At 54.5% G+C, this 21,158-nt stretch overlaps 1 protein-coding gene across 4 annotated transcripts in view; it reads left to right on the top strand.

The window, feature by feature from the left end:
* MEIS1 (Meis homeobox 1) overlaps positions 1–21,158 on the top strand; it is a 70,708-nt gene that overhangs the window by 35,156 nt on the left and 14,394 nt on the right. For 3 of the 4 annotated variants that reach the window (XM_088521279.1, XM_088521277.1, XM_088521278.1), the window contains exon 8: positions 5,988–6,133. The exons of the other annotated variant lie outside the window; for it this stretch is intronic. In XM_088521279.1, the coding sequence (XP_088377405.1) occupies positions 5,988–6,133 (146 nt within the window). The remainder of the gene's footprint in view (positions 1–5,987; positions 6,134–21,158) is intronic. 4 annotated transcript variants of the gene reach the window in all.

Here is a 21,158-nt window from a genome sequence, read left to right as displayed (position 1 = left end):
CATACAATGAATTGCTTTCTTTTTAGTATTTCATATGGAGCATAGATACGTGGCTCCAGAAATATCCTACAACTTAGCCGTAGTAGTGGAATTTTCTGAACCCTGCTAAGAAGTTGTGCCACACTCTGCAGAAGAGGCTGCCTTCTGTTTAGCTGCAAAAAAAAAAAAAAAAAAAAAGAGAGAGAGAAAAAAAACCCCACTGCGGAACAAATGAAAAAGAGTAAAATCTGTGAGGTTTTGCCCGCCCTATTCATCAGTGCTGTGTTTACTCTTTGTGTAGACAGCTCATTTGCTTGTTGTTTGCCTGAAGGGAATTCAAGTCAAGAAGGAGGCTCGAGTTACTAGCAAAAGGTGCTTCTGTCTCTACAGAACAAAGTACAATGATTCAAGGAGAAAACTTTGAAAATTTGTCAAATGCCAGAGTGTAATTCATACTTGTCCAGGTTAGTCCGTGTGTGAATATTTGTGTAGGATGTCTTTGCAACTCTTCCCTTTGGTATCTTGTAAATATGGATGCTATCTGTGACTGACAACCTCCTACTGTTTATGTCATGGTCTGAAATGTTGCATGGAAAATGTAATGCATCTCTTCAAGGAATGCATGCAAACCCAAACACATGGTATTTGTTCATCTCTAATGCTCATTTTCAACCTTATTGTTCCTCATTACTCCTTCTTAAATATATTTAAGACGACCTTTTCTATAAGGAATAAGATAGAGGGGGAAAAAATCTGTTTTTCGTCAACACTGTTTCAAATTCAGGAGCAGAGATTTGTTGAATCCTTTTTGGGCCCGCTCTGTGGTGATTGCTGGGGACCTTGGCAGGGCTCAGAGGACTTCCACGAGGTCTGACTAATTGTGGATCCAGACCGATGGAAAAGGCTATTGCCAATGGAGAGCTCACGCGGCCGCCTTGGGCGTCCTGCCCTGTCCCCCTCGTGCTGTCCCCGTGTCGGCTGCCCTCCTGGCTGGGTCCGGGCGAGCTCGGAGCCGCTCTCCGTGGGGGTACGTCACGTACGTCATCGCCGCGTGTTTGCAGTTTAGAATAACGTTGCTGCTGGGAGATGCGCTGCACCAGCAGGCCTGTCGGATGGGAGCTCCCAGCTGTGTGCAGCGGACAGGTACAACGTGGGCTTCCAGCTGGACAGGCATCCCTAGACGGTGCCACGTGGGCCCCTTCTGGCTTTCCTGAGCATCCAACCCCTTGTGCCACTCGGTTTTCCTCTTTCCCTAACTGCCGTGAGGAGGGATGATGCTTGGCAAGTTGTTTACTTGTCCGCATGCACTTGTGGACAGAGCCGTTGGGGTGTGGGATGCGCTTGTGGACAGCCCTCAGAGCCGTTGGGATGTGATTTTTGGTCCCTGCAATCTTTTGCCAAACTGGAGTTGGCTGCATCAGAGGGAAAAACTCTTGGTGCTCCTCACGGACCGCCCGGTGCGCTCAGCAGCTGGCAGTCTGTGATGGAAACTCGTGTCTCGAGTCCTGGTTTGTGTGGCACATTCCCTCCCTCGTGCTCTCACCTTGCAAACGCTCGTGCATCCTTGGAGCTGCTTGCTGAGGCTCCGTGTTTTGCACCTTTTTGCAGTGTTACATTTCACACACAGACCTGTTTATGCTCTGGGAAAAGTCACTATGGGGTTGTGCTGTAAGAGGTATTGTAGGTAAAGGTAGAGGGGTTATAACATTTGCCCTCTTTAAAGCATTAAAGGAAGGCTGAGGAAAGCCACTTTGCCGCTTAAGCAACATAACGTACTATAGAGATATTAAAATTGTTAATGACCCTTTTTTAATGAACCCTTCTTTCTCATAACCAGGAATGGCTGCTCAAAAGGTTGATGGGTTGGATGAGCTGAAAGAGGAAGGCACAAAGAGCTGGGGATGGATGGCAAGAAGTTAAATATTTTGCTTGGCCAATGTAGGATTACTCTTGCTGACAAACACAGGCATTTAGAATGAACACATATCCAGCTGCTTTAGGGCCTAATGGCCTTAAATTGTGCTACTGAAAAGCCCACAAAGTTGGGAGCGCCGGAGAGTAGCGTGATAGGTGTTCGGCAGCACTGAAACCGTGTGACTCTGTCACAGGAGTCAGCAGCCTTTGTTCAGGCACAGTGGATGTTCTGATTACCTTAGGCCAGTAAATGCAGAAGCGTGTGCCAAGCTCGAGGTGGGTGCGACGGGGACGTCCGTCCTGAGCGCTCCGGCCCCTCGGGAAGCGCCGGCTCGCGCGGCTGCGGGAGGACGGGGTCCGCGGGGCTGCCTGAGCGCGGGCCCGCGAGCACCTGCGGCAGCGGCTGTTGTGCCAACAAAGGTTTGTCCCCGCTCGCCCGTGACAAAGGGAGCATTGAGGGCCGGCCCTTTGCTGCTGCGGCCCGCGACTTTTGGGAAGGGAAGAGGGAAGAGGCGTCGGGGAGGGGGCCCGGAGCGGGGGGTCCCCTGCCGGCTTGGCCCGGCTGACCCGCGGAGCGGCCTCAATGCGATAAATGCGGCTTTATCCCGTCTTGAAAGGAGCGGCTAGCGCGGCCTAAACGCCCGGGTGTGCCTAAATAGGCGGCCCGGCCGGCGGGGCCGCGCGCGTTTGAAATCGGAGCCCCGGCCAGCCGGGGAGCTCCGCAGGTCACCTGCCCCGCGCCATGGGGACGGGCGCCGGGCGCGCGGGAATCCACTCGGCCTCTCCCGCTAGCCCACGGCCTGTGACGCTCCGTGGAGACGGCTCTCGGACACCGCTCGGGAGGGCGGCCGGCCCTGCCGGAGGGGACGGCAGCTTGAGGCACCGTGTCGGGCTCCGAGCGGCCCACGCGTTCCCGGCGCCCCAAATCCACGCAGACTAACCCCATTTGGGCCCAGGACTGGGGCCCGGCGCCGTTCCGAGCCGTCGCTCGCCCCGGGTCCCCGCGGCAGTGTCGCGCGCTCCTTGGCGGACCCGGCTCCGGCGCCGCGGCGCTGCCCCTGCGTTGCCACAGGCCCTTTGGAGGAGCCTCTGGCCCCGCAGTCACTGGCCTGCTAGTTAATTGCCACACGGACTTGGTGACACATGGGCAGATAATATGACATTTTCGGTTTCTGTCACTAGCAAACGCCGCGGCGTTGCTTGCACTAGTTGCTACGAAGCTGTCAGAAACCATTAGCGGCTGGCTAAAGTTGCCCGATGGCATTTCCTCATGGCATCAGCAAAACAAGCATAAATCACCCAGTGGAGCCTGCCGCTATACTAATGAGGCTGTAAGCTTGTTTATGGACTAGCATCATTTCTATGATTATTTCCACCTTTTCAGTTTGCCTTCATTTGGCGGCAGGAGAAGTCAACTTCAGGAACGAAGTCGCCGCTGACATTTTACAAATGCGGTTCATAGCTGCTACCGTGTGGCTGGGCAGCGGTTCTTCAAGTTTGTTTAGTGATCTTTGAACAGGGGGAGGAAAGAGGGCGAGGAGGGAGGGAGGGAAGGAGGGAGGAAGGGGGATTCTCTGGAGAGCTCGCTGAGGTGACTGTATCGGGTTGCAAAGTAGATGGAAATACTAAGATCCACAATTGACCGTTTAGACTCCTCTCCGTGGCTCGGCCTTTACGGGATCAATTTCCAATTTGGAAAAAGTGGACGAGGTTAAACAATTTACGCGAGGCTGCGGGGAATTTGCTTGCAGGATAGTCGGAGCTCCGCCGCCCGCCCTCTCCCTTTCGCTTTCTCTCGCTCGTGTCGGCCGGGGCCAGGGTTTATTGTTTTAGGCTTTTCTGAACACGCACCAGTATTTACACTGGATTGAAAGCATTTGCTTCCAATGAAAATCTTGTCTTAGATTACAGCCCAGCAGTGTAATTTCCCTCCCAGATGGGAGTAAAGTAGCAGTATTTGCCTAAAAACAGTAGGAAGAACAAACTGTGCATTAAGCCAAGGCTGTTTTTGGCTTGAGCTAATGATGTAACAGAAACCTTTTATTTGGGATAGGTCACTGCCAGGGATTGAAGGAGGTGATCTGGCTCTCGCTTGAAAGGTTTCGCCATTGTATCTACATAAGTCTTCACTTAAAAAATTCTGTTCCTAATGCTTCTGCTTTCATACAGCAGAAATAAACAGGAAAGGTTCTGGGGAGTGTTACACAAGGAATGCAGAAAGCTTTTCCTCCCCTAATGGAGTATATAATTCAGGTGCCCTGAAGGCATGCTTTCAGGAATTCTTTTGCCTGAGGTAATGGGAAGCTAAGGCTGCTTTAAGGCCTTGATTATCTATTGATGCACAAAGCTGGAAAAAAGTCATCTCCCTTGGATTATAGTAGATATTTCCATAAATTATCAATGAATACTCCTCTCGTTGGGCACCAGGCAATGCCTACTGAATTAATCTGAAGGGGGTTTGAAATGAGGAGAAAGTGTGTTTTTTAAAAACGGGGGTAAAACAATTGCAGGGAGGTGGGGAAAGGCAGTGGCATTAGGCTGGAAGCTTTTCATTTTTAATCAATGAATGTGTAATAGTGGTTTTTTTTTTTCTCCCCCCTCGTTTGTCTGTCGTAGACAAAGTGGATTAGCCCGTGGAATTTTAAATGCTGTTGAGTTGTTTCCTTTGCTCATGTTTCTTTTATGAATTATTATTTTATATGGTGAATGGCTTCTCCGTATAAAAGCCCTTTTTTACATACTGAGCTTTCAAAGAATTTATCGGCTATCTGATTTCTTCATAAAAATCTAATTTGTTTGTATAGCTCTTCGAGGTTACTATTTCACTAAAGATCCGGGCCAAGTCATCAGGACAATTATAAATTTGTCACAGTCAGTAAGATGCTAAGAATATGACGCTAAATAGAACTTTTCTTGGTGCTAAGAGCTCTTTAACAAATCACAATTTTGCCGGTCCGAGTCCCTCGGTTTTTCCATCTCCTGACAGAGGTGTTTTTGATTCAGCCCGGTTCAGCTGACCTTCGCGCCGGTTCTTGCCCGGGGCGGAGGGACCCTTGCTGGACTGCGTCACGGTTCCCCTCGCGAGCTGCTCAATCCCCATGCAGAGCAGGAAAGGAATGAGCTGCCACGTTGACTTGTTTATAAGCCGCTTTCTGGGGTGGAAATAAAAATTGCCTGCAATCCGGCCGGACTTTTGTTTTCCAGGGCCTGCTAGCCCGTCATTAGCCCCAGACGAAAGCTGGCTGCCATGCACTTGTGTAACCCTCGAGATGCATTGCTGATGTGGGGAGGCTTTTGGAAATTTTTGGATTTTCTCAGCAATTCCTTCTGGATTAGTTGTTGTTTAACTGGGGCAGGCACCTATCATGGATAGGGTGCAGCACAGGGTGTTAGTTCCTGCAGTGTGTGCCAAATTGGGACCTACTTATCCCAGTGTGGAATTCCCTGGGCTGGGGAGGCCAGGCAGATCCCTGTGTCCCAGGAAAAGTCAGTGCAAGCTGGACATCCAGGAAATGTGCGGTAGCAACAGTGCCCTGGTTGCCCCTGGATCTGCAGAGGAGGCAGCAGTGCACGAGCTGCATCCGCGCGGGCTGCGCACGGGATCCTGGCATCCCGGGGCTCCCCGCGTCCTGGGGAGCAGGCATCATCCGCGGGCATCATCCACGGGCATCATCCACCCCTTCCTGCCTGCCGAACTAGCCCACGGGGGGAACGTCACGCTGGAAACGGCCCAGCGTGAGGGAAAACCCTCCTTTTGCATCTTGGCGAGCAGGACGCTGGCAAAACCCTTTTCGTTTGCTTGCCTTTTTTTTTTTTTTTTTTTTTAAGCACTCTTTGTTATATTGCTCTGCTGAATCCAGTCCCAGAAAGAGCCTCACTGTCCTGCAGCGCAAACCAGAACTGGGCCTACAGAATTATAAGACCCTTCCTCTCCCTGTGTCTCTTCCCCTCCCACCCCTTCAAACCCTGGTGAATTGTGGTGTTAAAGAATTTATACCTCATTTAAATATTCATGCAGTTTGTACCCAAAGCCAGGCTTCGGATGAAGTGTCTAAAGGTAGCATAAGTCAAAATTTGATTCACTATATTTACAGGTGACGGCTTGGACAACAGTGTAGCTTCCCCCAGCACAGGTGATGATGATGATCCAGATAAGGACAAAAAGCGACATAAAAAGCGTGGCATCTTTCCCAAAGTAGCCACAAATATCATGAGGGCATGGCTGTTCCAGCATCTAACAGTAAGTGAACTCCAGATCACATATGCAAAATAAAACTTGGAAAATGTCTCAGTTGCAGTAGCCGCAGAAAGCAAAGTACATGTTGTGTTAGAGGCAGCTCAGGGAACTTTTGTGAGCGTAGTTGTCTCTTGCTAGATGCCAGGGGAGGAGTATGGAGCGTGGGGTTTCTGTGTGTGTGTATATGTGTGTGTGTGTGTGCTGCCTGGACATGGTGGGTTCGAGCTGCAGTGGTTAAAAGGGCATCACCATGAGCAGTGACTGGTGGCTCTGTCTCCTGGAGAGCTCCAGGAAATCGCTGGGGAGGCGGAAAGCAAAGCGAAATAAAACCAAGACCCTACTGAGAGGTTTGGGAGGTCGTTGGATGCTTCCCTGTGAAAGCCTGAACGAATCAGGTTTAACTGAAAAGTGTGTTTTTGAGGCTTTCTCATTCCCAGAGCGTAGGTTGCTACTGCATTGAACAGCCTAAAGGATTGGGGGGATGCAGCTCTTCCTGCTGCCGCAGCTACCTGGGTTTATTCTTGGGATTAGAAGCAAAAGCCCTGGGCAGGTATGGGGGTTACGCGGGAGCTTCTTTAGAGGGTTTAGTGTGCCCCTCGCTGCTAGTGCAGCACCGGGACAAGTGTCTGTGGCGCCAGGCCGCTCTCCCCCGGGCAGCAGGGACCCGGCACTGCCCTCGTTGCCGCGGAGGTTGGGGCCCGCTCGGAGCGTCCTGCCGTGTGGCAGACGGGCCTGTAGCCTGGTGGCGCGGCCAACCCGCGGCCCTTCCCTGCCGGCAGCGAGGGCCGGTGTGAACGCAGAGCCCGCGGCGGCGCCCGGCGTGCTGGAGCTCGGCCACAGAGCCCATGGTGGCGCCCGGCGTGCTGGAGCGAGCGCAGGACGCGCCGGGCAGCGCCCGACACCAGATACCCGCCGTGGCGCCCGGCCCAGCCGCACTCGCGCCGGGAGTTCTGCCCTCCGCGCGGCACTGGGTTGCTATGAATGAACCTCCCTCCCTGCCTGAGCCCTCGTCCTGCCCATCTGGAGGGGCCTCGGGTCTGCCCGTGCTCCTCCCTTGCGGCGGCAGCCTCGTCCCTAGGCCTTTCCCGGGCGCTGGGAGCGTTGTGCCCGTTGCAGAGATCCCTTTCTCCAGGGCCGCGCGGGGCCGGCTCTCCGGTCCCGGCTGGGCCGCTCGTGTGGGCCCTGGTGCGCTTGGCCGGGTGCCTCCCGCAGGGCAGCCCCGGGGCGTCTTGGGGGGCTGCAGGGACGTTCCCCAAGGCCGCTGTGCCTGTCGAGCACCCGGTGCCGCGCGGGGTGTCGGGAGCAGGTCCCGCCGCGGCGCGTGGGTGCGTGCGGCCTCCAGCCCTTCCCCACACGGAGCGGCCGCCACGGGCGGACAGCAGCGCCCGAGGTGCCGCAGAGCCCCGCGCGGGGACCCCGGTGCCGCTGCCCGCCGGGGTCTGCTTCGTGCTACCCCTGTGCCTGCTCGCCTCAAACCGCCGCACTGCGCTGGGGTGGACCCTGCCCGCTCCTAGCTGGGCCCTTGCTGGGAAGCCGCCTTCTTCCAGAGTGCAAAAAAATAAATAAAACCCCCACAATTATAATATTAATACACATCAATGGCACGGAATTAAACAAAAAAGACAGTAATTGCTGTGTCTGTCATACTAATGATTAATGCTTGGAATGATTTAAAATATGCATAGGACTACTGCAAATCTCTCAAAAGTGTATGGGCTGCTTTGGTTCCTCCTATGGAGTTATTCCATTTTGTGGACTACTAAGTCTTTGTACTAACTTCATTTTGGAAGGGTTCCCCCTTAGTTCTCATTTTCCACTTAGGAGGAAATTCTGTTATTTTATTATTTATTGAAGGAAAAAATCAAATGTGAGGCCAGAGCAGTTGCTGGCCTGGTTGGACGGTAGCTCCAGCTTGGTGTCAGGCTGCAGCCCCTGTTATTTTGATGGATGGATGGAGCAAAGGATACTTGCCCAAAATTCGGACCATAAATTCATTCAAATAGGGTTGTGTGGCTTTTTGGTTGTTTTGGGGTTTTTTTGTTGTTCTATATTTTCTTCCCCCCTTAGAATAAGAGCAACAACCGAATTGGCACTTCAGTGGGTGCCCAGAGCTGCCCGCAGGGCTATGGGGTTTGCTGTTCTGCCCCTTGCTCTTCCCGCTCCCCTTCTAGGAAGTGTCCGTGCTGGAATAGCGGCCTCGCTTGGCCCATGGTTAAGCCAAGCTGCAGACCCCGCTGAAATGCGGCCCGGCAAAGTGCTGGCGAAAGGCTGGGCTTTGGGGAGCCTGTTCTGGGGAAGAGTGACGGAGCTGAGGTGCGAGGAAGGGCCTGCTGCTGTTAAACGTATATATTTTTATTTAAAAGTTGAGACCAAAGTGAGGCTGGTGCGTTTGGGGTGGCATCAAATGGGCACTGATGGGCGTGATGTGGCTCGGGGCTGCTGTGACCCCATTTCCTTTTTGAGGGATCCCATCGCGTCCCTGTGTTCCAAGATCTCGCTGTAACGTAGAGCCCTTGGCGGGGCCTGCGGAGCTGGGGAAGCCGGGAGAACCGCAGGGAAAAACACGTTGTCCGCAACGAGCTCTGTGCACATTCAGTTGCGGCACCGGCGCTGGTTTCTGCTCTGACCCATACTGTGCTTTTGTCCCAGTAATTCCTCCCTTTCTTGCTTAAAACTACAAGAAGGGAGTTTTGAGGGGGAGTCTTGAGTGTTTTGTGCTTTTGTCCACTCGCTGTGGAACGCCTGCCTGCTTTAAAGCCAGGTTAATTAAAAATGTTGGGATTCAGGCTCATTTTGGGGATTATGCAGTGTAATTGGTTTGTTATATGATGAGTATTTGATGATCTTCACGTTCATCATCTAATCAGGCAAAAGCCCCCATAAAGTTATAATCCCAAAAGATGTTTAATAACAATTTAAACTATTGAAGGCTTTATTTAAGCACATTAGGAGATTACAAACGTCGTTTTTTTCTTTAATGGTGCCAAGAGGTAGATTCAAGGACTTCAAACACCTTTTAAAAAACAAATTACCATGATTTAAAAAAATGAATGGGCCAAGGATTTCTTTCATGTAAATCCCATAATTTAATCATTATTTTTAACTGCTTTTAAAACAATTTTCTAAAGAGGCTAAATCTTACTAGGATGGGAGGCTGAACAGCGAGGGAAAGACTTGACTGAAACCCATTGACTTTGTGGATTAAAAGCGAGTGCTTTTCTTGCCATGGTATATCTGGGCTCTGAGCTCCATTGATCTCCTGATACCACTTGAGTGAACCCGAAAACATGCAACAAGCAGCAGACAGCCTATTTATAAAGTTTATTTGAATGCGATAAGCTTTTTTTGATAAAGCGGTGTTTGAGTCTCCTGGAGGAGCTGCTTGCTAACCCATCTAGCTGAGGAGAAGAGCGTGGGCGAGGATGTGGCTCTGTGTTTGAGCGCAAACGGGGTCGCGCTGCTGGACTGGGGGTTTCATTTATGTCCGGTGATTTTCTGGGCTAAAGATGGGGTTGGAGCAGCTCTACGCAGGTACTCGGGTCTCCTCTTTCCCTTGCTTTTCCTGGGGGCAAGGCTGTACAGATCTTTCCCGGTGCCCGCTGCCCACATTCCTGGGAAGGCCGCGGGCTCGTAGCCTTCGGAGGTGGCCCCGGCGGCCACCGCGGCGCTCGCGAGGGGACACAACCCGCCTGGTGTCACCCAGAGCTCCGAGGCGCTCGGCGGTCCCTTCTGCTGGCCAAGGTGCTGTGGCAATTCGCTCTAACCGGATAAACGGGAAATTTCATTAAGGGGGAAGATAATTATTCCGAGGCTCGGGCAGAATTGAATTGAGAGCTCCAGAACGGAGGGCAAACAGGATTTAGGTAACTTGGTTTGAATTAGCTTCTTAACCCTTCATCCTTCCCGCAGTTTGATGGAGGACGCTGGCTGTCAAAAGCTGGAACATTTTTTTTAATCTTCCTCAGATTTTTCGCTTTGACCTGCTGCCCGGCCTCCAAGGACTGTTCCACTTTCTAGCATAGACAAACTCTGCCATTTTTCAAGAAAACAGTTCTTTTTTCCCCTCCTCTTTGGGATCCCCTCAGCAGTGCCGCTGCTGCTCCATGGTTTCTTGGATCGCACACGCCTCGCACGTGGAGATCTTGCACCATCCTCCAGGTTATTTAAGTTGCCGGTGCTGAGCTGTGCTGCAAACCTTTGGTCTCGGGCCAGAAAAGAGGAACAGGGGCTGCTCTAGTCAACTGGTTCCCGGAAACCGGGATCCTCTTTCGGCTCTTCTCGTGCTCAGAACTTGGTGCAGCCGTAGCAGCTGGTTTTACACGTTTCCAATGAAGACAAGAATCGTGTGGCTTTAACCTTTGTGGTACCTTATCCCAGCCTCCTTGTAGGTCTGGGCAGTGACGACAATCCAGGGCAGTATTCCGATGGAAACCAGAAGCAGGGTTAGACTTCTGAGAGCTCTTTTCCTGCAGGATCATCATGGGGTTTTGCCGGCTTCCCCCAGTTTCCACATTGGAGGCGCCGTGTTGCTCGCGCAGCAGCCACCGGCACATCAGAGAGCTGGAAATATTTGGGAGCCTGTTAGTGTGTGCACACGAGAGGAATTTAACCTGCGAGCAGAAGCGAGGGAATGTGGAAAAGTCAAAACATGATAGCCATTAATGCAGATGTTAAATTACACTTGTTCTGGTTGTGCTGCGATTCCTTTTGTTTGCCCAAATGCCCTCGGAACGAGTTCGCTAGCAAGGCCGTTCGCAGCAGGGAGGCTTTCCGAGCCAACGCGAGATGCTGCTTTCTCCTCCGCCCGCCCTTTTCTTCCTCAGTTTGCAGCTGTGCGCGTTGGCGGCGGCGCCGTCGCTCGTGGCAGCGTGTTCCTGCAGCCGGGAATGGCAGCGCTCCACGCCGTGTGGCCTTCCGCAGCCGGAGCGGGTCCCTGAACTCCGAGCGTCGCGCTGGGGGGGTGGGAAAGGGAGGAAACATCCCCTGTCAATCCGGAAGCATCCCTGGAAATGTTCTGACAGATATTTGAACTACCGAGTGCTCCAAAGGGAAGAGCAGTTTGTGAGCAGGAAACGCGGGGGAATTCGTGGGCTCAGTTGCTCGTTATTGGGTGCGTTTGGCCTCTCCGCTGACACGGTTGCTACAGAAGGGTCCATGCCCGTTTCCAGCGAGGCCGATGAGGGTCAGGGCCGGAGCATGTGGCCAGCAAGCCCTCCTGCTGGGCCGGGGTGCTGCAGACCCCCCACAACCCCTGCAGGAAGCTCCTCTTTGGAAAGAAAATACTCCTGTTGCTTGAAAAACGTTCTCCGTGGACAAGGCTTTATTTTGCCCCGGAACATTCGGCCAGAATCAGTGAGGCAAGACGCGAGGCAGGCCGATAGCTGGAGGGCCGTTCACCACGTTTGGGGCAGGGTGATGTTGAGGCTGGAAGTAACCGGCATCTCTGGATTCCTGTGAGCAGAACCCCGTTTTAGGGCTGTTTTCGTAAGCACAGATTTAATTGCTCTAGTTGCCCCTGGCCGTGGTTCGGTTCTGTGCTGGCGATGAGGGGAGCGGGGCCCTGGCTCCGGAACGGCCTCCGAGGGGACCCCAGGAGCCCTGCTCCCCGGGGCGACGCTTTTGCCAGGTCATTTGTGCCCATCTGGCCACGGAGGCGCCGGGGCCTCCATGTCCCCGTGGGCCCCGCGCGCAGTCGCGTGGTCCGGGATTCAGGAGGGTTAAAGGCTCCGCCGGGGCCATTAAGAATCCCGCTCGGCCGCGGTGCGCGGGTGGCGTCGATGCAAGATACACTTGTCTGGCTCATTTGCAAGCAGCCTTTTTTGACTTCTTTCACCCAACTGGTGTTTTTGTGTTTAATTTAACAAGAAATGAGTAGTAAATGAAAGCTGCTGCCTGAAATCCCACTGTGAGCGTGTTTTGCACTTGGCTCCCCAGTGAAAAGGCAATTTGTGAAATTATGTGATAGAGTAATTAGATGAAGCCCGGGCTCCTGATTGCTGCCATGCTTGTGTGGTAAAGGTTTGCTGGGGGAAAAAAACGGATTATTACCCTGGCAAGTTGGCTCAAAGCTTCTTCATTTATTTGTAAACAGAATATTTAGTGACCGCATAGGAAGTAGCTGTAATCACCAGCTCGTAAAGAAACCACAGCAGAGCTTTTGGAGTTTTACTGAGTGCTCATGTAAAATTTAAGCTGGGAGGCAGAATCCCTGTTAATGTAATTAGGATCTAATTTACCACCCTTTGCACACAGATGTAATAATGTCTAGATATTTATTCTATCTTTAAGCACATTACCTATACCTCAGTGCAGCACTTGCTGCACAGAAACAGGTGTGAGCGCTTCCCGCTTCGTTTTCACCCTGCAAACACACCGTGATTTAAGGGGAAATATTTACCAAAAAACGAGGGGAAAGAATGCCTGCAAATGAGGCCGTAATGGACAGTTGCCCTTTATGTACTGATGGATTTCTCAATGGTTAAGTAAATTAAAGCAAATGCTAGAAAAATCAATAGGCTTGCAGAGTCTTGGTTGTGCCTCATAGACTTCAGGACAGAATGACAGATGTGGTGCATATGACCCATTTAAGTATTAATGCTTGGGAAATTGCCTCTGCGTGCAAGGTTATAGGCCTCGGAATATTGTTAGGTTAAATTGCAGACAATAATATTTGGAGGCGCGTGCGGAGCGCGGCCGCCCGCACGCGTCCCGTCTGCGCGGGGGCCCTGAGGGAAACGCCGAGCGGGGCCTTGGCGAGCGCGTCGCGGCCCCGCGTCGGGCACGTGCCCGTGGAGCACCTGAACTAGCCACCGTCGGCGAGTCCTGGTTAAGCGCATTAAAAGGAGGCTCCTCCAGCATCGAGGGGCCCGTGCGAGCCAGGGAATAGCTGAGGAATGGGGCTATGTGGAGCGGTTGAACCCGAAGGCACGTGTGTATGGAGCGAGGGACGGTGAGAGCCAGCCAGGGGTTTCTCCTGCTCCCTTGCAGGCTCCTCTGCGGGATCTGGTGAGTCGGCAGGGGTGGGATGAGCGCGAATGGGCCTCACATTACCCCAAATAGACCCCAGGGTTAATCCACCAGGCCCAGCCGCTCTAGGGCAGGTAGCGCCTCCATCCATGACTTGTGCCACTTCTCCGAGTCCTTCCAGGAGGTCGGTGGGGACACGGCCGATCGCCCCACATGTCCCCTCTGGAAGGGACCACGGGGATCCACTGGGCCCTGGTTTCCCTGCCGCCATTCCCAGAAAGGTGCCCACGGAGGAGCCGGGGCTCCCGCGGGACGCGGGGACCCTGCGGCGCAGGACGCTCCGCGGCGCCCTCCAACACCATTGAGAACTTCTGCTCTCGCGCCTACCTTGAGCAGATTGATTTCTCACGTTTTCCCCTCTCTCCCTATGATGTTACAGTACATTTGGCAGTAATCAGTTTATCCTTATTAGAAGCCGTGGTAAGACACAGTTGCTGAGTCAATTCACTCAGTTGACTTCCCCTGTTGAGCCCTGATGTGTCCCAGGCCCTACCCCTTACAGGGAAAATACCATCAATTACAGGGCCGACGGGAGGCCGGGGTTTTGCTGCAAGTTGCTCCATGGGGATATTTGTGTTGGACCAAAAAAGCCGGCACTCGGTAACGTTCATCCCTCCCACCTGCATAAAAGGACTAAGGAAACAGTAGGGTGAATTATCAGGGGGGAAAAAAGCAGGGGGAAATGAATTTTGAAAGCGTTGGAGGCAGCTTTGGGCTTGAACAGCAGGGAAGGAGGTATCTGCTGCTCTGCTGTGCGCAGGTTTAATAGTGCCCCCAAAGGGACGTGTCCTGGAGGACAGGGACCCGGCACTGGGCTCTGCCAGCCCCGCGCTCCTTCCGTGCTCCAAACGCCGCTTTCGGCCCGCGTTTGATCTGCCAATAGGTGCCTTTGCTCCAAGCATGTTGAATTCCCTAGGAGAGAAAATACTCTGGAGCCAAGCCTGTAGGTTGCCCAGCTTATCCTCCCGAGCCTTCGGAAACGCGCGAGAAATGAGCAAACCTGCGTGGCGGGAACTGGCACTTCAGTGCGGCTTGAATTTAGGTAGGAAAAAAGAGGGGAAAAAGGCCTCATTTGGGCAAATTGCTTCAGGCCTGCGGTTTGGGTTCGTGGCGTGGGCACAGCGCTGGAAGGAGCCGCGGTTGCTGTTTGGGCTGGGCGGTGAGCGCTGGGTTCCGCGCGGCGCGGGCCGCCTGGCCACGCGAGGCAAGGCCGCCGTTCCGTGAGGGCGCCGCAGCGCATGGAGCGGCCGCCACGCGCAGCGTGCTGGGGGAGAGCAGGAACGGCCCCCTCGGGCGGCGAGGAGGGGCCGGCGGCCGCTCGGGGCCGTGTCAGCGCGACGGGAAGCGGCTCCGGGCGCGCGCGGCCGCTCTGCCCTTGCCGCGCGGCGCGCGGGCCCGGTCGTTTCTAGGACGCGTCACTGCGCGTTAGCGCGCGCTGGCGGTGTCGCGGGGCTGACATGTCAGCCTGGCGGGGCCCGGCTCTGCCGAGCTGGCTCCCGGGAGCCCGGCCGGCCGCGCGGAGCCCGCCGGGATGCGCTCCCCTGTGCCCTGCACGCGCACACGCGGCGCTCACGGGCGTCCCTGCCGCCGCGCGGGAGCTCCGGGGCGCCGGCGGCCCGTCAAATAGAGCCAGAAGGAACGGATGGAAGTTCCTCGAGTGGCGGCGTGCCATCAAGTTTGATGAGGTGTTTCTGATTAGCTTTGTCTCGGAGTTGACTGACATAAAGATGGGAGCAGAATTAGCTGGGTTTTATTTCATTTCTTTTTTTCCGCCCCGGATGTCAGCGAGGCCTTCCAGGCCTCACGCTCCAAGTGGCCGCATTGCGGCTGCGCCTCGTCCCTCCAGCCCCAGTCGCACAGTCGGAGCCTCTCTCTGCTTCAGAGGGCTAGTGCCCCTGTCACGGGGTTTCTGCAGCCACGTTTTGCTGAGAAAGTCACTGCCCGGCAAAACCAGGACCAGAGAGAAAACAAGTGCGGGGCTGCTCGCAGCAGAGCCACTTCTACTGTCTTAAAACAGGCCTCAACACCATGTGTGTAGTGTTGGGCTCACCTGTAGTTGGGCTCTGCACAAACTGCTGTAAAATAGGACCCCAGAGAACACCTATTATCGCATTTTGGTTAACATCACCGATTTTAAAAATCCCAGTGGCACCAAAGCCATGAAATAAAGCTTTCATCTGTAAAGATCTCGTTTCTCTTTGTTATTAAAATAAATGAAGCTGTTAAACAAAATATATGCATATAATAGTCAAGTTCATCATCTCATGTCATCAAAATGATAAGTTTTACGTTTTTTTTAATTGGAGCAGTCATCTCAGAAAGGCTTGTGTACGGAACAAGATCAAATGTGCCTGGTCTCTCCTGCTTGCTTTATGGCTTGTCAGCGGTGACTTGTTTTTGGTCTTCAGCTCCTTTCATTTAGCTCTTTGTAAATGAAAAGTGGAGCTGGGCTCAGAAAGCAGGGGAAAGCATGAAGGGGGCTTCTGAGCGTCGGGTTGAAATATAGATTAATGGATTATGTGCTTCTGTCTTCACAAGTGGTTAATGGCCATCCTGCCATCGGGTCTCATAGGGCTTTTTTGGAAATGGCTCTTCCACGCCCTGCTCTCTTGGTGTCTTCCCTCCATCAGGTTGCAGTAATGCCCAATAAGGGGGCTTACCTGGCAAAGACGAGGCAAAATTCCATGGTTTCCAGGCAGGATGGTGCCTGCTGTTTCCGTGCCCATCTCTTGGTGGAGAGGACAAGGTTGGACTTTATGGGAGAGCCCTCCCAAGCCAAGCACATTGCCAAAACACAGGAGGCAGATCCTGGAGCTCAACCAGGTGGTCCTTTTTTATGAGGTATCTCTAGGACTCAATGCGTAGTGAGGGTGTGGGCAAAGGCAAGTTAATTGGGGGTTAAATCCAGAGATTTGAGAGCAAATCAGGGTGTGCTTTTCCCATCTCTCGAGACACCTAAGCGTTAGGTTTTTCTGGTGCACATCTTCCTGTATAACCATCGCGCTGGAGGCGCGTGTTTCTCTAGTGTTCCACAGCGTTGGCAGCCAGGTTTCTTGGCCCAGCGGGCTAAATAATGAACTAGGGCGGCCGTGCTGTTTGCCAGAGTCCTTAATGTGGCTGTGCGGGTCAAACTCCTGCGCTCCTGCCTGGTCCCGCAGCCGCGCGCGGGCCGGGAAGCCGAGCGGTTCAACGCGCCCGTCGCTCGCGCGTGCGCCGGGGCGGCCGCGGGGCCGTCCGCGGGGAGCCGGCCTTGCCGGGAGCCTTGTTAGCAGCAGCATCCCGGTGACACGGAGCCCGTGGCGCTCGTGCAGGGCAGCCGCAGGAGGAACTTGGGGGCTTCTGAGGACAAAACCTTGCGAATGTCTGGCGCGGTTTTGTGCTGCTGTTCGGTAACTGCAGCAGGCTCGGGCACGCGGTGGGCGTCCTTCTCCCTTGCTTTACACCTACAAAGAGATGCTTATCGTGGATGAAATCCCTGCTTTTATTTCTTTTAAAGCAATTTTTTGGGCAAAGGGAGAGGCCCCCTCTCAAACTTACCTACGCCAGGAGATAGCGGCATGGACAGCAGCGTGCAGCAGGGTTTAACTCGGTTCGTGTTTGCCGTCGCACCGAGAGCCGAGCAAGGGGCACCGGCGAGGCCGGGCGCTCCGCGGCACCTCGGGAGCCACCACGTCCGACACGGGAACCTTTCCCGGGGGCTGCCGGAGCTTGGGAATGCGGCCTCGAGGGCCACCCAGGGAAAGGACGGTGGAAAGAGGTGGGAGAGGAGGCATCTCCCCTTGGAAGGGGTTGGCAGGGGCCTCTTGACAGGGCAACTTTTCCTTTAAAACTCATCCCCAAAGGCCCAGACTTCCAAGGAGAAAAAGGCAAAAGCTTTTGGAAGCCGTGCGCTTCCTCTTCTGCAAAAGGCCTTGCCTTCTCGTTCCTTCCTCGTGGCCAAAACCTGTAATATTTTTGTTCTTTTTCCGTAAGCCACCGTAAGGGAAGAGGGGGAGCGTCATTAAAAGGCCGTTCTCTCAATTACGCCGTTATTTGTCATCTTTATGGCTGGCCTCGAGTTTCCATCGCCCCTTAACGGCCCTCCCGGCCGGGAAAGGTGGGCGGCGATGGGGGCAGGCTCGGCCGTGTCCCCGCTGCCGGCTCCGGCACGCGGTAATCGCAGGCTCCCGGAGCTTTAGTGGCCCAGTAAACTACATAACGGCCCCGAATTAGCCCGTGCTCATCAGCTGCAGCCCGGCGAGCGCGCGCCCGCGGCGGCGGGTGAGACACGGAGAGCCCGTCCGACCCCCGGGGCTCCCCTCGGCTTTCCGGCCCTTCCCCGTGCTCCAAATGCAGCTTTTTCTTTTGGGGGTTTGTTTTTCCTTTTTTTTTAATGTGTTTTTGCGCTGAGGCCAAGGGGGCTTTGTCCTCCAGCAAGGAAACGTCGTGAATATTCGGTGGTGCACAGGGCGTCTGCTCAAGGACTTTTCGTGCCAGCCAAGGGACGTTCCCAAATAGCAGCGATTCTTTCCTTTCGCCTCCTGCCTTGGTATTTTGTCTTATAGAAAATGTCCAAATCTTATCAAAAAGGGAGGGGAGACCATGTGGTGGTTGTGTCCTGGGGCCGGGAGCCCTCCCAAGTCACAGCGGGCGCTGTCTCCTTAGAAAGCCCCTGCTGTGTACAAATGTCCCCAGAAAGGCGGCGGGAAGTAATTCCAGCCGCCTGGAAGCCGTTGCAGGTAGAAGTTGCTGTTTGCCTGAGCTAATCCATGCTAAGCTGGTCTGTATCCAACCGAAGCGCTCTTATGGAGCGGCGGTAAGTCTGGATTTCCCTTGGTGTGCAAGGAAAGCCCCCTGCTAGGGGCAGGGCTTTGCTCCCGTCGGTCACCGCCGCTCACCGCGGAAATGCACGGAAGCGCCGCTGCGCCGTCCGCGCTGCGCCCGGGAGGAGCTTGCTGCTCCTTCCCGTGCAGCTTTCCTTCTCGTTCCGTTGCCCTCGGTTATTTTCAGGCTGTGGTTCGGCAGCGATGTGACCGTGGAGGGGAAGGACAAGCGCAGGGCAGCGCGTCGCCCTGTCCCGGGATCTCACGGGCTGCCTTTGCCCGGGAGCGGAGGGCCTGGTGTTGTGGTGCCCGGCGGTGCCAGGAGCGCCCAGGGAATGGGGAATGTCCACGCGGCTGCCCTGGAGCGAGCCGGGAACGGCCGCCGGAGCGGAGCGAGCACCGAGCTCCATCGGGGCCGCTCGGGAGGAAGGAGCCGGCTCGGAAGGGCTCCGGCTGCGCCGGGAAACGCGCTGGCTCGTGCATGGCACGGCAGGAATAACATTGCGGCAGCCAGGGGCTGGATTAGGTCAGGTAAAAGGTTTTTCCATCTTCTGCCTGCTGTAATATCCTGTGCAGGGGATGAGCTGGGCTTTTCCTTAAGCACCTCGAGCGTTCCCGCTGGGAGGGAGTCGCTGGGGCAGCGCCGGCAGCGCCTCCCGGGCCACGGCCGGGATGTTGGTGTTAGCGGCTACCAAAACCCGCGCAGAGGCAGCTCCTGCAAGGAGGATATTGCAAAGGGGACGCGGGAGGAGGGGGAAAAATAAAATAACAGGACGTTTTCGTCCGCCCCGGCATAACTTGTTTGTTATGTACGTTAAAAGGCGTAACCATTGCCCATACCTCTTCCTCTCCTTTGAGCTCCCCACAAAAAGTGTGTGTGTGTGTGTGTATATACATATGTGTGTGTACATATATATCCAGGGCCTGTGACGCTGTGGCTGCTGATCCCGCTCCGAGCGTTTCTGGCCGCTTGGCACATGCAGGAGCCCCCGAGGCCGGTGGCTCTTTCCGAGCGCGGCCTGTGCGGGACGCAGGCCCGCGCTGCTGGGGATTCCAGCTATGTTCTTGGGCTCCACCATGCCCTGCTTTTGTCATGCAAATGGCAGACACAAAGTGTCCCTTTGATAATGGGCAGCGAGGAGACAAAAAAGCATTCAGGGAGACGGAAAAACTAATTCAGAAAGCGGGGGACAATAAGAAAGCATTAGGGATCCCTCCGAAAACTGGATCCCGCAGCAACTTGCTGGGGAGCAAGTGGAAAGAGGTGAAAACGCGGCCCAAGCGCCGCCGAGCAGCGGTGCTGCTGCGAGGGCTCCCGGTGAAGAGCGGAGCCGCTGGAGCCGCGATCCGGAGCGGCTGGAACGGCGGTGCTGCCGCGAGGGCTCCCGGCAAAGAGCGGAGCCGCTGGAGCCGCGATCCGGAGCGGCTGGAACGGCGGTGCTGCCGCGAGGGCTCCCGGCGAAGAGCGGAGCCGCTAGAGGTGCGATCCGGAGCGGCTGGAACGGCGGTGCTGCCGCGAGGGCTCCCGGCGAAGAGCGGAGCCGCTAGAGGTGCGATCCGGAGTGGCTGGAACGGCGGTGCTGCCGCGAGGGCTCCCGGCGAAGAGCGGAGCCGCTAGAGGTGCGATCCGGAGTGGCTGGAACGGCGGTGCTGCCGCGAGGGCTCCCGGCGAAGAGCGGAGCCGCTGGAGCCGCGATCCGGAGCGGCTGGAACGGCGGTGCTGCCACGAGTGGCACGTCTGGGTGCGGGGTGGCATTAACGCCCAACGTGGCCCCTTCCCGTCTGTGCTCACCCACTGGCCGCCGCAGAGGCAGTGCAGAACGGCACGTCCATCGCTTTGCTGGAAGCGTCATGGTGGGATCCAGAAAGCCAAGGCCTTTCTTGAGAGTTTTGCTCTCCAGCTGCCATTCATAAAGCAGCGAGAAGATGAGGGAAGGTCGCATTTTTCTGGGTGTCACTTTGATTTCTTTGTTAGTGCTGAAAGGCTGCTCTGACTCGCATTTTGCATAGTTATTCTTACCTTTCGCGTGTTCCTGAACTGCGCGCGTTAGCCAGGGCAAATCCCCCCGGGATGCTCTTCGTTTGCATGCGGCCTTTGATGGCGTTATTAAGGGATGGCCCCGGCACCGCGTCCTCGTGAGAGGCGGCACCGCGGAGCCTCCCAAACGCCCCGGTGGTGCCCAGCGCCCGCTCCCGCGCGGGGAAGGCGCCGGTCCCGCGCACCGGCCCCTCGCCGCAGGGATTCGCCACCTTCCGCCGGCCCTCGTGGTCACGGCGCTACCGCGTCTTCGTGGCGTTAAACACCGCTGCCGTGCTGGGCTATGGAAAAAAAAGCAACCCGATGACCTTAAGCATACCGCAATTTAAAGAATTTGGGGTTGGGACTTTTAAAGTAATTATTTTTACCGTGGCTGTGTTATTCTGGTGGCTAATTTTATCCGGTCTTGTCTATTTGGGGGGAAAAAAAAGTGCAGAACAATTGGAAATTGCTTAATGGAGACAGAGTTCGCAATTCCAATAGCTAGAGGCTGTCTGGTAATTATTGCTTGCTGCATGAAATTAGACACAGTTTGTTCAATTACTTAAAATTAGATCACATGGAAGGTGGCAAAGTGAAATAAGAGAAAAAAAAAAAAGGGAATAATTTTGTCCTTGCTTGATAGTAAAGTAACAAAGGGGGAGTGGAGCGATGAAGATGAAAAAGTTACAAATCTTGGGAGCTTCTCAAAGAAGCTAAATGTACCATGTGGGTGGATGGACACGAGTCAAGTACAGCTGTTTGCTGGGGAGGAGCGTGCATAGAACGTAGGCTACAAAATCGTCACTGCGTTTTTGCATGTCTGCAACGCAAAGTCTTTGTAAAAATATAGAGTTCCCTTCCCTGTTTCCTCCAGCACTTTGCAGTGCTGAAGCTCTGGGGGATTCATGAACAGGCAGGAAAGAGAGGGCTTTGGAGACGCGTGGGTTATCTGTGGGTTTAGCACCACAAAACGGTGTTTTTAAGAGAATGAGAGGTGCTCTGAGATGCCAGCTGTGTGTATAAAATGCATATACATATATACACGCACACATATATTCACCTATTTCGCTCCATTGCTGCTGTTTTTGGAAGCACAGCCTCTTTGGAGGCCAGGCAGCACGCAGGACCCTTTGAAACGGACTGACCAGGCGGGAGAACAGAGTTAGGGCAAAAAATCCCT

This window comes from Tinamus guttatus, unplaced genomic scaffold (assembly GCF_059628265.1).
Source record: "Tinamus guttatus ecotype Peru unplaced genomic scaffold, ASM5962826v1 Tinamus_guttatus_pri_ptg000116l, whole genome shotgun sequence".
In the NCBI taxonomy this organism is placed as follows: Eukaryota; Metazoa; Chordata; class Aves; order Tinamiformes; family Tinamidae; genus Tinamus; species Tinamus guttatus.
This window is presented reverse-complemented; position numbering and strand designations above follow the sequence as displayed.